This window comes from Dipodomys ordii, unplaced genomic scaffold (assembly GCF_000151885.1).
Source record: "Dipodomys ordii isolate 6190 unplaced genomic scaffold, Dord_2.0 Scaffold53, whole genome shotgun sequence".
NCBI lineage: Eukaryota > Metazoa > Chordata > Mammalia > Rodentia > Heteromyidae > Dipodomys > Dipodomys ordii.
The window spans coordinates 10,070,637-10,084,919 of NW_012267269.1; the positions used below are offsets into that span (position 1 = coordinate 10,070,637).

The following is a 14,283-nucleotide window of genomic DNA, read 5'->3' on the forward strand; positions in this document are numbered from 1 at the left end:
TGGGCGCTGCCCGCCCGCGCGGCCACCGCAGCCCCCGGGACGTGGCGGCCTCCCCCGCTGGTCATCCAAGGGTAAAATCCGGGTCGGTCACACACGAGGGTGCGGTGGGGACTGCGCCTGTTCTTGGAAATGAAACACATTGGACCGGGTGGGGCTGCTGCGCACCCTCTCCCCAGGCAGGGCCTCAGGTTCGGAAACCCCCGAGCCCTCGAAGTCGTCAGGACCAGGCTCGCTCTGCGACCCAGCCAGACAGCCGCGGAGTAAATCGTTTCCGACTTCGTGGAAATGTAGGCATTTGCGCAGGATAGCCCCATGCCACCCGCGCAGTGGCCATCTGCGCAAAGTAAATCCCGAAGGGCAGGCCCCGGGGTTGGGACTCCTGGACTTAAATCACTTCCTTGCTTTTAAGGATCTCAACGGGTAAAACTCACCGGCTTATTGAAAAGTGAGTTAAGGGTGAGGTCCTAATGCCAGAATCCTGGAAGAGAAGTGACAGGAGGATCTAGATCTTTGTGCTGAGTAGGTAGCTGTGGACTGCTTGCTAAGCGTGCAGAAGCTCATTGGTTTAATCTCCTACCCTACAAGAAGATAGTCTTAAATTTTAAAGAATTTACCATTCTTAGCTTGAATAAAAAATTGCCAAGCCACTGGAGCAAGTAAATTAATGAACAAGAACTTCGGGGAATCCAGGCTGAAGGATTTAGGGTTTGTTATCCACAACACCAAATGGGGGAATCCATGTACTCAATTATTGTATATGACTTATCTTAAAGTACCACAAACCCAACTGTCACAACCATTGAATGAAATAAGTAGTTCAAAAAATGCAGTGTGGTTTTATGAAAGTCCAGGTCACCTTTGTGTCAACTTTGTGGCATATCAGAACTGAAATCTCTGGGAACTTTTGAACCAAAATACATTGTTTCTCTTTTCCTTACAAGGAAAGATGATTAGCTCTCAAGTTGAGGCATCAGAATTTAGAAGCCTGTGAAATAAAAGATGGATATGACTCATAATCCAAGAAAAATGTGGCCCTGGGATAGGAACTGAGGACTATTGCATTTTAGTTTTTGTTGACTCTTCCCTAAAACTCTAGTTTCTAGTATTTTTATTGCTTCCCAGATTAAAGAGGTACTATTTTTCTTGTAGAATATCTTCTAACATCTGTAATTGCTACAATGAATAACTTGGGGCCTAATTGAGGCCCAAGTTCATGTCTTCCTCTCTGTGTTCCACTTAGGTCTTAAATATACTCTTTCATCTTGATAATAAAGTAGTGTGAAATGTTATATCATGCAAGTACAACTGATTAAGCAGAAAAAGATCCAATAAAATGGCCTGTTTGATGTATTCTAAGGGCAAATAAAATCTGTATTTTTTTAAAAGCAGGATCCATTAGTGCTAACAGAAGTAAGGCGTATACCAAATATAACTTTTTATTAAAAGGAAGGGAGGGAGAAAATAAAAGAAAAAAGTAGAAAAAGATTAATACAACAAAAATGTATGTAGCAAGCAATGAATATTTCTTTAAAACAATATTTAGTGATAATATCAATGCCAATAACTTTATAATATGATGAAATTCTCTCCTATGTCTTCTGTTGTTGATATTTCTTAGGCAGCTGGATATGCAAATGGAATGAGAACTCTGCTAATTGTTGGTGTGGGTGTGAGCAGGTTGGGGAAGGAGGATGAGGGAAGGGCAGAAGAACGGAGATGTGAAAGGGAAAAAACGTGTAATGAGAAGCAGAAGATGAAAAAGGAGACAGATCCAAATAGTTCTTGAATGAGTGGAATGTTGAAAATGTTTTTGTGGTTTTTTTTTTTACTTTCTTATATAATCTTAGAGAAAGATTTTAACTGTGTAGCATTGCTAACATTTAATAGTGAAAGTCTATGTAACAGATGAAGCTAATTGAAAGTCACCAAGAGGACTAGGGATGTAGGTAAAGGGTAAAACATTTGTCTAGCAGCTATTCAAAGCCCTATGTTTAATCATAGCACTACAAAATAAACTACAAAAGAGAAACTATACCTTGGATAAATGTAGAATTTTTTTTTTCAAAACTCACTACGATAGATTTGTGGGATGCTGTCAACCACCACCTATTAACAAACCTTACTGACTGTTCTTAATATTTAACCAGTATTTCATGTGTACTTAAAATGTTAGGAATAAGAAGTCTGGATATGGAGTCAAACATCTGAATTTGAAAAATACTATACCCTTCCCAATACAGACATAGTGCTTTAGCCAGCCTCTTGAAGTCAAAGTTTACTCATTTGTCATAAGGAAATAAAACTAGTACCAGGGCTTTTGTGATGATTTGTGTTTATCTTCAAAATAGAATCAGCCAATAAAGTTGATTTTATTTTAGATGGTAGTAATTTATAAAATGACTTATAAATAGCCAATGCTATTTCAAATTCTCATTTCAGATATTTGATTAAGGAACCACCAAACAAAAAAGTGCTATACCTTTGGGGATATGATTCTTACTTCTTGATAGTTCTCATTAAGTGTCTGGGTTTTAAAATCCATACTTTGTAAGCCCCTTGTGATGAGGAGTTGGTTAATCACATTCTGAACTTTGTGTTTGCTAATATTCTTTCTAAAGCCCTAGATGAACATGGTTTATTTTCTGGAGGCAGATTTATTAGGGCAATGAAGAGCACATATTGATGCTTGGTAGCATGAATATCTCTTTATTGGAATAATTACTAGAGAGCTAGGAATTGAAAAATATTGATTGCATTTATTTAGTCTTTGCTATGGATGGAAATATTAAAGGCCATCAAACACTAGCATTGCCCTTTGACAGCATTATTTAATTCTAGCTACAGGGAATATCACAAACAAAAGCAGCATGAGTTATTTATCTAAGTTATGGTACTTTAGACATCAAACATTACCATAATGTTTAATATGATATCCCCCTTCCTTCAAAAAGTAAGTGTAATACAAGAAGGTAACTGCATTATAGATTAGTAGAAAATAATGTACTAAGTGTAAAAGCTATCCACAAAGAGGCCTGTCCAAAATAGTAGCCCACAGTAAACTGCTTAAGGTATGACACGTCTTGTTCTACAATAGAGTTGCTCCATGCTGTGTTTTTGTACATGCTTAATAGTCATGTGTAGCTTAGCAGCTAGGATGTTGGATTTGGGGAAAAAAGTACATTGCTCTTACCAGAGAAAGATTTTACAGGAGTAACTTGTAAAATTCATATATCACACAACTCTATTGGTCTCAGCCTTCCGAAACTGTTGACATTTATCATGAAAATCTTCCTGTTTCATTTTTTTCCATCCTTCTCTGAACATACCATTCCATCACTAAGCAATTCTTCCATCATCCTAATCCCTACCGGGCTATCTCACTCTTAAATATATATATATAACTTCTGTTAGTGATTCTGTCTCAGTAAGTTGCATTTGTGTCATACATCCTTATAATAGAAATTCTGGTAAAATTTTAAGTTAAAATTAAGATATATATGTATAAATATATAATTGCACAGATATATGCATACACACACACACACACACACAAATAAATTTGTGTTATTGCCTTTTTTTCAGGTAAAATTCCATGTTTTTAACCATACCATCCTTGGACTGTGATACTACTTACATTCACAACTACTTATGTTCACAGATGTGAACCACAACACTTGGCTTATTGTTTGACAGAGAGGTTACATGAACTTTTTTGGCTAGATTATTCTCAAATCTAGCATTTCCCCATCTCTGCCTCTTCAATAGCATAGCACACAGGCATGAGCCACCATACTTTGCCTCAAATATTGTTTAAGCAAACAAACATTGATTCTTCCTTTTCTTATCTCAAGCCTAGCAATTCACTTCACGTGATTATGCATCTATTTCTTTCTTTTTTAGGAAAGGGGTTGGGTGGGGTTATTTTTCTGTACTTTTATTTTTTGGCAGTTGTGGGCTTGAACTCTGGGTCTGGGTGCTGTCCCTGAGCTCTTCAGCTCAAGGCAAGCTTGCTACTACTTGAGCCACAGTGTTACTTCCTCATCTATTTCTTTAAAAAGTTTTGTTGTTGTTGTTGTTGTTGGTTGTGGGGCTTAAACTCTGGGCCTGGGTGCTATCCCTCAGCTCTTCAGCTCAAAGGAAGCGCTCTACTACTTGAGCCACAGTACCACTTCCTAAGAAGTTTTTGTTTTGTTTTTTCTTTTTTTATGACAATGTGTATTGATCAATGTCACCCCATTCAACATTCTCTCACATTCCTCCCAACATAGCCCTTCCCTGACTATTCTTAACTTTGTAGGACATACATTAAATTTTTACTGCATTCTCCCCTTTCCTCTCTTTATTGTCTACCCCTCTCCTTTACCCCATGCTTCCCCTTTCAAGTATCCATTTCCTTGTGTTTATTTTGCTGTACTATGATTTCGCCTCTCTAAGGAATTATACTGTTTGAGCTCTCCCCGGGTTCTACCCTATTTCAGTTAATACATTTGTGTCTACTTACTTACCACCCCGAGGTATTTACTTATGTATTTATAAACTAATTCTAGCTCCCACATCTGATAAGCTTTATCTCTTTGGGCCTTACCTACTTCACTTAACATGTTTTCCCAGCTCCTTCCATTTCTTTGCAAATGATGCAATATCATTCTTTCTAACAGATGAGTAAAATTACATTGTATATGCATACCACATTGGGTTAAAGATGTATTTCATCTGGCCAAGCACCACCTCACATACAAGCCAAGAAAGCCTGAAGCTCTAAGTTCCAACTCTAATACCAACAAAATATAGATAAAAGAACATCTTGATTCCTTCTCAGCATCTCTTCTGAGATGTTCAAAGTAGTTCAGACGACTATTACCCATTGCCTGATATACTACTGTCTTAATCTTTATCCTTTCCAATCCATGATACACAGTGTAGTCAGTGTGATTATTATTTTTTTATCATAAATACGAACATGCTGCTTGTTTGAATAAAAGCTTTCAGGAGCCAGGAGCTGGTGGCTCATGCCTGTAATCATAGCTACTCAGAAGGCTGAGATCTAAGGATTATGGTTCAAAGCCAGCCCAGGCAGAGAAGTCTGTGAGCTCAGGCTCTGAGTTCAAGCCCCAGTATCAGCAAAATAAAAAAACAAACCCTTACACGTTTTATGCTTTCCCATTATATTTCTAATAAAATGTCAAACTTTCTTACATAGCCTTTTCCAGGCCTGCAAAGTCTCAATAATATAAATTTAAACTTGTCTCTAGGCTTTAGCATGGCTTGCTTCATGAATATAGAATCTGAATAAAAAAGTTAATGTCAGTAATCATTATGGTAGGAGTAAGTGGAATGGGTATTCATTTCTGGTCTGCAGTAAACTAGGGATTCTTTTGTTTTGTGGTAGAAACCAGTAAGTTTGTTATGGCACCTAGTAGGATAGCTGTTCCTAAATTTATTATTTAAATAGTGGGTATGAATGAATGGAGTACTGGCTGTTTATTGAGCCATTCTTCCAAACAATGCATGAGATAAATATAAGGATATAAATAATTGTATTTTAATATATATTGCTATTTTTGCTTAAGTCTGAGTACCTCTAATTATTTTTGAATAGAGATTAGTCAAATTGTTAGATGGTTAGAGTAGAAAATACAGTATTTGGGAATGAGATAATTAAAATAATAATAGATAGCATTAATCTTATAGACATGATTAGAGGCAAATAAATTTTGATTCATTTTTTTCCTCAAGGGGCTTCATGTTTTAATATTCAAGTACTTTTAATGGGACCTAGTAAGTTGAGATTTTAAATTGTAATAGAATAAATGGAACTAGAATTATTTGAACAATGATAATACATCATATTTGTGAATATACTGGTATTTCACTGTTGGAGATATTAATGATATCAGTCTTTAACTTTAAAAATTAATGCTATTTAGTTTCACAATGATGTGAAAGACACAGGTGGTGATGAGTTTTCAGAGTCTGTCAGTGGAACTAGGCCAGATATAAACATTATTAAGCTATGAGTGCATTCACAAAACACTGAAACTTGCCTCTAGTAAGGGCATGATTGTGTGAATTTTGCAGTTCAGTTTAGATGCCTGGAATTGCATTTGTTTTTGTGCATAAAAATGAACCACCTCATGAATGCATGAAGTTGACAGTAATAGGTTGGTATATTTTTCAGTGGGTATTTCCTAGAATATGTCATACTGTCCCCTACCTTGGAGTTTTAAACATTCTTTTCCATCTAATTTCAACATATTTTTTTCTCAACTCTGTCTTGGCCTACTATCTTGCTTACAACTGTTTAGATATCAAATATTCTTACCATCTTTATCTTCCTTGATGATTTAACCATCTAGTTATTTATGCCTTCCCTCTTCAGAATCTTAAATTTTAGTTCTAATTCTATTTTGTTTCTTTTGCATTGATCTGTAAGCTCTACTGGAACACAATATTTTATGTAATTTTCTAGTTTGTAAGTTACATGAAACAAACTATCTGATTTGTTTATCCCTTTATACTGCCTAGGACAATGTAGATACTCAATAAATATTTGCTGGATAAATGAATGAATCCTAGGGTGATCAATAGCTCTTTGTTCAGCATAAAGACCCTTGATTGTTGAAAATGAAGATATTACTAAATTAATCTTTGCCTAAGATTATTTCTTTCAAGAAGTCTTTAGAAATCAAATGTTTATAAAATTCGCTTAGATTAATTACATTTGTAAAACATATCTTGATTTAGAGGATATTGACCAAGGGAGATCTTAACCCATATAATTAGTAAAACCTAGACAGATCAAAATAATAATGCTTTGGACAAAATATCACAAAATTGACTAAGCAATTTACAAAATGTTTGAATGTGAAGAACTGATTCTACACAATGTTTTCCTAATACCAAAGTAACTGCAGCTTTAAGCAAAATAAAATTTTGTCTATGTTTTAATCACATATAATTCCTTTGCCACTGAAGGCTCTCCATGATGAAACCCAAGATAACTGTTGACTACAAACTTTGGCAAAGAGACAAATGAGGAAGAAACATCTAGAATAAAATTTAAAACAGATAAGGAAACCTTGAATGCTGAGAAACAGAAGAAGAAGAAAAAATAAGTGGTGTAAGTGCAAAAGGAAATTTCCACTTTCCCTGCACTGATGATGGCTCTTCTAGAGTACTGCCAAGCTTAGCTGTATATTCCAAAATTTTTGTCTAGCAATTACACTGTGCTAAGATGGTCACAGAAGTTCAAATCAAATGGCTCCTGAAAGGGATTAAAGATAGCCCAAGAAAATTTCATTTCTTGATCTAGTCAAATTTCTTAATTCCCTGCCTTGCCCCTGTCAGAAGTATTCCTTCTTCTTCCTTCTACTACCAAGGCAGACATTGTTCTTTCATCATATTTTTTTTTCTGATAAAGTTGAACTTAGATTCAGACTCTTTTTTTTTTTTTTTGGTCTGTCGTGCGGCTTGAAATCTGGGCCTGAGTGTTGTCCCTCAGCTCTTCAGCTCAAGGCAAGCACTCTACCATTTGAGCAACAGCACCACTTCTTGTTTTCCGGTATTCTATTGGAGACTTTCCTGCCCTGGCTGGCTTTGAATCGCGATCCTCACATCTCAGCCTCCTGAGTAGCAAGGATTATGGACATGAGCCACCAGTGCACAGCTAGATTCAGACTCTTAAAACTTTGTCAAAATAGTGCTCCAAATACCTGTACTGGGTGGAAGATTTTCTTTCAGTTCTTTCCATAAGAACTGAGAAAACAAGTTGAAGTTGGTTTTGGCCCTTCAGTGAAAATACTCTTGAATTTCCTAAGTCATAGTGCTTAACTGTTGCTACCCACTATTTTAGCTTTAGTCAGGGGAGACAGTTTTAGTCCTTGAGGGATAAAGGTGTAAAATATAGTCCATATTATAATCAGATCCATAACATCATGACCCATCTCATTACTCACATGAGATATTTAAGTTCAAGGTGTGTTATTATTTTTAATGGATAAGATGTTTCACACACATGAAATGTACATAAACATTGATATTTAAATTTTTTGACTACTTAGAATCACTAACTTTGTAGATCTCGCCCTTCTGAATACCTAGGATTACAGGTGTATCACTATTATTGACATATAAAGAGGTCTGACAGTTCTAGGAAAGGAAATTTCCTTTGGGGCTGAAAATTACAGTATGAAAGGGTCAGGTTCCTTAAGAACTCGTTATATGAAGGAATTATAGCTATTAGTTACAGGTTCATGACCATGTTGTCTGATAAGGGTAAGAGGCACAATAAAATAGATGGATAGACAAATACCAGTTGTTCACACTTGGTATATGTATTTATGAACAATCATTCCCACATGTCTTTATCTTTTCATGTGATAAAAATAGAAAGGCCTTTATTTGTTCAAGTTAATTTGAGTTAACTATAACAAGTTTGGGATAAAGTGTTGGTTGTAGAGTTCTCTTTATTTACTTGTTCCTGGGCTGCATACCACAATTTGGCCAGTGCTGTAGCATAATATTGGTGATGTTTTAATGAGAAGGATGACATGGAAGCATCCCAAAGACCAGCCCTGTCCTCAAACCGAGCTCTGCAACCTTTTGTTTGAAAGAGTAAAACACTCTTTCCTTATTTTCAATATCAACAAACAACAAACAAAAGCCAGCTCTTTTAGAAAATCCTCTTAAATGTCTCAGATTAGGTCTGTCAGCTGAGCCTATTGTTGCTTAGAGATTTAAAGGTTTCAGGGGAGAATCCACAAGAAAGAACACTGTCTGCTTTAACAGCTTTGACTTGAAGAAAACATTTCTTTTTCCCCCTCAGCCATCTCACAAGCAAGAAACATCTGTCTGCAAATGAGACAAAGGGTGTCAGACCAGAACTATCTATCAGAATACGACTTAAGGAAAAAGGCTATTCATATTGAGAAAAATGAAATAAATGAAGTCTGTGGAAGGAAGACAGGACAAACATTCTCTGTACTCAAGTGAGTAAGGCGACTGAATAGGGAATTTCTGTAAATGCAAATACCTTCCACATTCTTTTCACAGGGGATGTGTTGATTGATTTGCATGCTTATTTTTAAATTTATTTTATGACTGCACAGTGGTTTTCATTCCAGTCTGTTCTTTCCTGATTTAGTATACATGGAAGGCTACTGCCTAAGAAAGTGGAAGGCAAGATAATGGCTTTTCTAGTTTGGGCAGGACAGGATTATGGACCACCACAAGCAGTGTTTTCTTTGCCTGGTCAGAAGGCTCTGATTCCTGGTCACACTGTGTCCTACACTGTCTGTAAATATGATTTCAGTATCCTTTCCCAGTATTGTTTGTATTCCAAGGAAATGAACGGTAGATTTGCTGTCAAAATTTCTGTTAACCCCTGGCCTAGATCTCTCTTTCTGGTTGTCTCTAATCCGCAAAAGACTATTTCCATTGAAAACAATCTCGTAGAATTTTAAAGAGAAAGGAAGCAAGTTAAGTAAGAAGATGTGAGTTCTGGTAGATAGAGATAGGATTTATGACCAAATTGCATGCAAATTAATTTTTTCTATGTAATAGGCCCTGAAAAACTTCTTTGGTTGAAAAGCACTGATTCTACTTGATCTCAGGAGTTATTCAAAAGCAGGATAAAAGCTGGGCATTTCCTCCTCCATTTTGTAAATGAGTCTTTTACTCTTGAGTCATTCTCACTTTGCAGCCATCTTGGAATACAGAAAGGACCAAACAGGAGGTAAAGACTACCCCATCAGGCAGCACTTACTCTTTGTGTAACAAGGGTCCTCAGACCAATCCTGAGATAATAAACTACCTGACCTGTCATTCTGGAGACTTGGATGTCATTTAGACCTAAAGCAGATGTCTGCATAGAGTTGCAATGTTGGTGTTACTAAAAAGTTACCTCAGGTATCTACTTTGGTCCTTCTTCAATGAGAGAAGACACAATGTGTAATGAAAGTGGCAAGAAAGTTGATAAGGAACATATGGCCAAGAAATATTATTACTTGTCATTGGAGTTTCTTTTTATCTATCCCTAGGGTACATGCAAGGATTATAGTGTTGCCATGTTAGAATCTCAGAGATAGGGTCATCAGGATCTAGGTTCTAAGTCTTCTGTGTTCTGAACAAAGAACTGATCAGGACACAGACAGGCACCAAAGAAAAATAGCAAAGCAAAAGTATGCCCTGCAAGAAAATGCAAAGGCATGTGTGTCAAAGAGCTACAGCAAACTGAGATAACATCCCTTCCTGCCTTTATGAGGGCTATCCAGAAAGGTGTGGGCATTGTTGTGTGAGGCCAGGCAGTGGTGAAATTCTGTTGGACAAGTTGATTGACAGGCGGGGATTACATAACAAATGGGTACCCAGATTTGCTGGAACTTGTCAGAGTGAATGTACTTGTGTTCATCATAAAAACTGAGCAGTCTGTAACCTATATTCTGAATGTCATAGTACCTACTATTATAGTCAGTATTACCTATACGGCTGAAAGCTCTGTCTTGCTGGATATTTCTTGGAATTCTACTGATATATCATTGAATAATTTTATTTATTTCACATACATATTTTTTTATTTGGGCTATTCAAGACCACACGCTCTATAAGAAAAACTGATGCAAGACTTAGGAAGTTAGGAAACCTGATGGCTGAGAATCATGACTTAAATAAAGAATCACATCTCTGCTGACTTTTCAAAAGCCCATCTTTTGACATACCTTAAGGTCTTGCTGACCCACAGTACCTGGAGCATACAGAAAATAGCTGCCCAGTCTGTCCATCAAGGTCAAGAACTTTTCCCTACTTCTACCTGACATGTGGTAAGAGTTGTGATGCATAGTTAAATCTAAGACTGATGACCCACATACCAAAAGACAGTGAAGAGAGCTTGAGATTTTTTGACCTCTAGCATAGCACATACAGTGTGCTTCTTTTTACTTTTATTTGCATTAACAAATCTCCTGTTAAATTTTTCTCTGTATCCCTTCTCTTATAAGAAGATATTTTTTTAGATTAAAAAGGATTTAATACTGTAAAATGATGTTTATTTTAAAATATTCCCAAAAGGATAATGTAGGTATGGACAAATCCAACAAGATAAAAACTTATCTAAGAACTATTATGGAAGAATTTCTAATCAACTATAATTACCAACAACAACAAAAAGTCCCCATGTTGTCTTGACAAAATTATAAAAGTTTCTCTACAGACTTCTAAAACTCTGATAAATCTGGGGCACATACAAAAAAGAGCAGATCTCTACTCTTAATCAATGTCCTCTCTTCTACAGGATTATGATTCTTTTCACCTGTTCTTATAAATTATTTTTTATTGCTTTCGCTCTTGCTTTTATCTTTTGTGAAGATAAAAGAACTGAGGACCAGAATCTCTTGTTTTACTCCTAGTAATATACATCATGCTTTGCTTATTATTTCATTTTAATACTCAACTGTAATCTTTATTGTAATATCTTTATCTAATATCTTAGATAATCCATTAAGCCTGAATATACTCAGGAATTCAGGTCTCTTAAAATAACTTTATTTTCCTGTTTTTTTTTTCTTTCAGTAAAAGGAACCACAGATTACCCAAGAAACTAAAGCAGAAATATGAAGTAATCCTCTAACAAATAAAACTGCAAAATCTAAAATGACTTTCTTTGATAGACTTTCAATTAGATTTTCTTCTGTCCTTTTCAACTTCCTCACACCTCTTCTCTTCTACCTTCCTTCTTTCCTTCCTCTTTTCTTCAAGTATGTTCCCTATATGCTACCATAATTTCAGGTACGTAGCAATAATCAACACCAAAGCTATACATCCCTGTCTTTATGGAGCTTGTACTTTATATATCCCATTCTATAAAGTTCTTGTTCTTTGAGACTTCACTGGTCTCACTGCCATCAATTTCAAACCTATCAAATCCAATCTTCACACTACTCTCCTAACTTGATAACCTCTTTTCCCTCTATAAGTTTTATTTTTCATTCCAATAGAGATGCATTTGCACTGTTTTGTCAGGTGTTTTGTTGTCTGATACCTGCTTCCGTCACTGCCATCTATCTCCCATAAGTATTCTACATTAGAACAGCTCCAAAAGGAAGCACTCCCTCTTTCTACTCTACACCAGATTCAACTATTCATCCTGCCAGGTCCATCCTTCATTTTACGTTTCTCTGATTAACACCCTATGCTCGATTGACAATGATGCTCAAGTTTGACATTTTCCAAGACTTGATATTCCTAATTGGGTCTCCTTTTACATAATTTTTAAAGCGTTGATGAAAGTGCATGATATTTGCCACTTTATTTAGATTATAATCTCTGTAAGAGCAGAAGCTTAAAAATTCTCTTATTCCTCATTATGATGAAACAAAGTTTACATTCTAATTTAAAATTTTGGATTCTTGGTTTCCTAATTTTAGGCCTCAAAATATTAATGCCTTTAAATCATGACTGAAGTGGAAAAAAAATCACATTTTAATAGTACATATTACCTTTTGAGGCAAATTTGGGCATGCTCTCAGTCAGTACAAAAATGAAACTTGATCAATTTACTTAGCTCTGTACCTAGCCACCATTCCAAGTATTAGGATTGCTTCAAAAGCTGTACTTTGGGGACTGGATTCAATGTAAGAGTCGTCAAAGCTAGATTATTTTTTTCAAAATAAACTAAACCTGATGCCCCAAGAGAAGTAGTCTTTAGAAGGCCATCAAATTATGGGCAAGATGTGTTCATGAACTAGTAGTAAAGAATCAAAATCTGAAGTAAGAGAGCCATCAATACAGAAGATTTGAGAGAATTTCTTGAGCAAAAGGGTTAGCAGAGCCAGTATGCCAATATTTTAAGGACAGTTGTTAAGGATATTAAGTGTCTTTTTTAGCTATTTTTTCTCTATACAACTATGATGGCTTGGAAAAGAAGAAAGAATTTTATATTGTATTAAAGAATGATTTAAAATTGGATTATTAAGAAATTAATTATACTTATTTATTGGGAAGTTGTTTCTTTGAGGATTTCTTGTTGGGGGATTTAATTTTTTGAGTTCCAAGTACATTTTAGATATGAGACCCTTGTCCATTGTGAAGATCTTCTCCCAATCCGTGTGCTTTCTATTGATCTTGCTAGCTATGTCCTTTGTCATGTAGAAGCTCTTCAATGCAGTCCCATTTGTCCAAACTTTCTTTGATTTGTTGTGTTCCTGGGTCTTTTTTAAGAAAATTTTGGACTGTGCCAAGGAGACCTACGGTTTATCCTATTCTGTCCTGTAATGTTTTCAGAGTGTCTACTTTGACTCTGAGGTCTTTGATCCATTTGGAGTTGATTCTGGTGCAGGGTAATATATAAGGATCTAGCTTTAGTTTTCTACAAGTAGTTAACCAATTTTGCCAGCAACATTTACTGAAGAGGGTGTCTTTCTTCCATTCTATTTTTTTAGCTCCCTTATTGATGATTAGATGGCTGTAATCTTTAGGTTCATTTCTGGGTTTTCAATTCTATTCCATTGGTTCTGAGGTCTGTTATTGTGCCAGTACCAAGCTGTTTTGATTATTATGGCTTTGTGGTAGAGTTTGAAATTTGGTATTGATATTCCTCCAGCACTGTTTTTTCTATTAAGGATCATTTTTGCTACTCGGGGTGAGAAACTTCTCTGAAGAGGAAAGAAGGATGGCCAATAGACACATGAAGAAATGCCCAACCTCCCTAGCCATAAAAGAAATGCAAATCAAAACAACATTGAGATATCACCTCACTCCAGTTAGGGGCAAAAATCAAGAACTCTGATAACAACAGATGCTGGAAGGGATGTGGACAGAAGGGAACTTCACTTCATTGTTGGTGGGAGTGTAAACTTGTTCAACCACTTTGGAAAGTAGTATGGATGTTTCTCAAAAGACTCCACATAGAGCTCCCCTATGATCCAGCAATCCCACTTCTGGGCGTTTACCCAAATGATCACAAACAAGACCATACTAAAGCTACCAACACAACTATGTTTGTTGCAGCATTATTTACCTAGCATTATTTAGCTAAGCTATGGAACCAACCCAGATGCCCCTTAGTAGATGAATGGATCAAGAAAATGTGGCATATATACACAATGGAATTCTATGCCTCCATCAGAAAGAATGGCATTGCCCCATTTGTTAGGAAATGGAAAGACTTGGAAAAAATTATATTAAGTGAAGTAAGCCAGGCCCAAAGAAACATAGGGCCCATGGTTTCCCTTATTTACAATTACTAGTATATGTCTGAGACAAGCAAAAATGGTCAGATAAGTTGATGTT

General features: G+C 36.1%; 1 protein-coding gene across 1 annotated transcript in view; it reads right to left on the reverse strand.

Annotated features, from left to right (window-relative positions):
* Positions 1-140, reverse strand: part of Tusc1 (tumor suppressor candidate 1) — a 1,655-nt gene extending 1,515 nt beyond the window's left edge. Inside the window, exon 1 of the mRNA XM_013020771.1 lies at positions 27-140. Coding sequence (XP_012876225.1) covers positions 27-140 — 114 coding nt within the window. The remainder of the gene's footprint in view (positions 1-26) is intronic.
* Between the last annotated feature and the right edge of the window lie 14,143 nt (positions 141-14,283).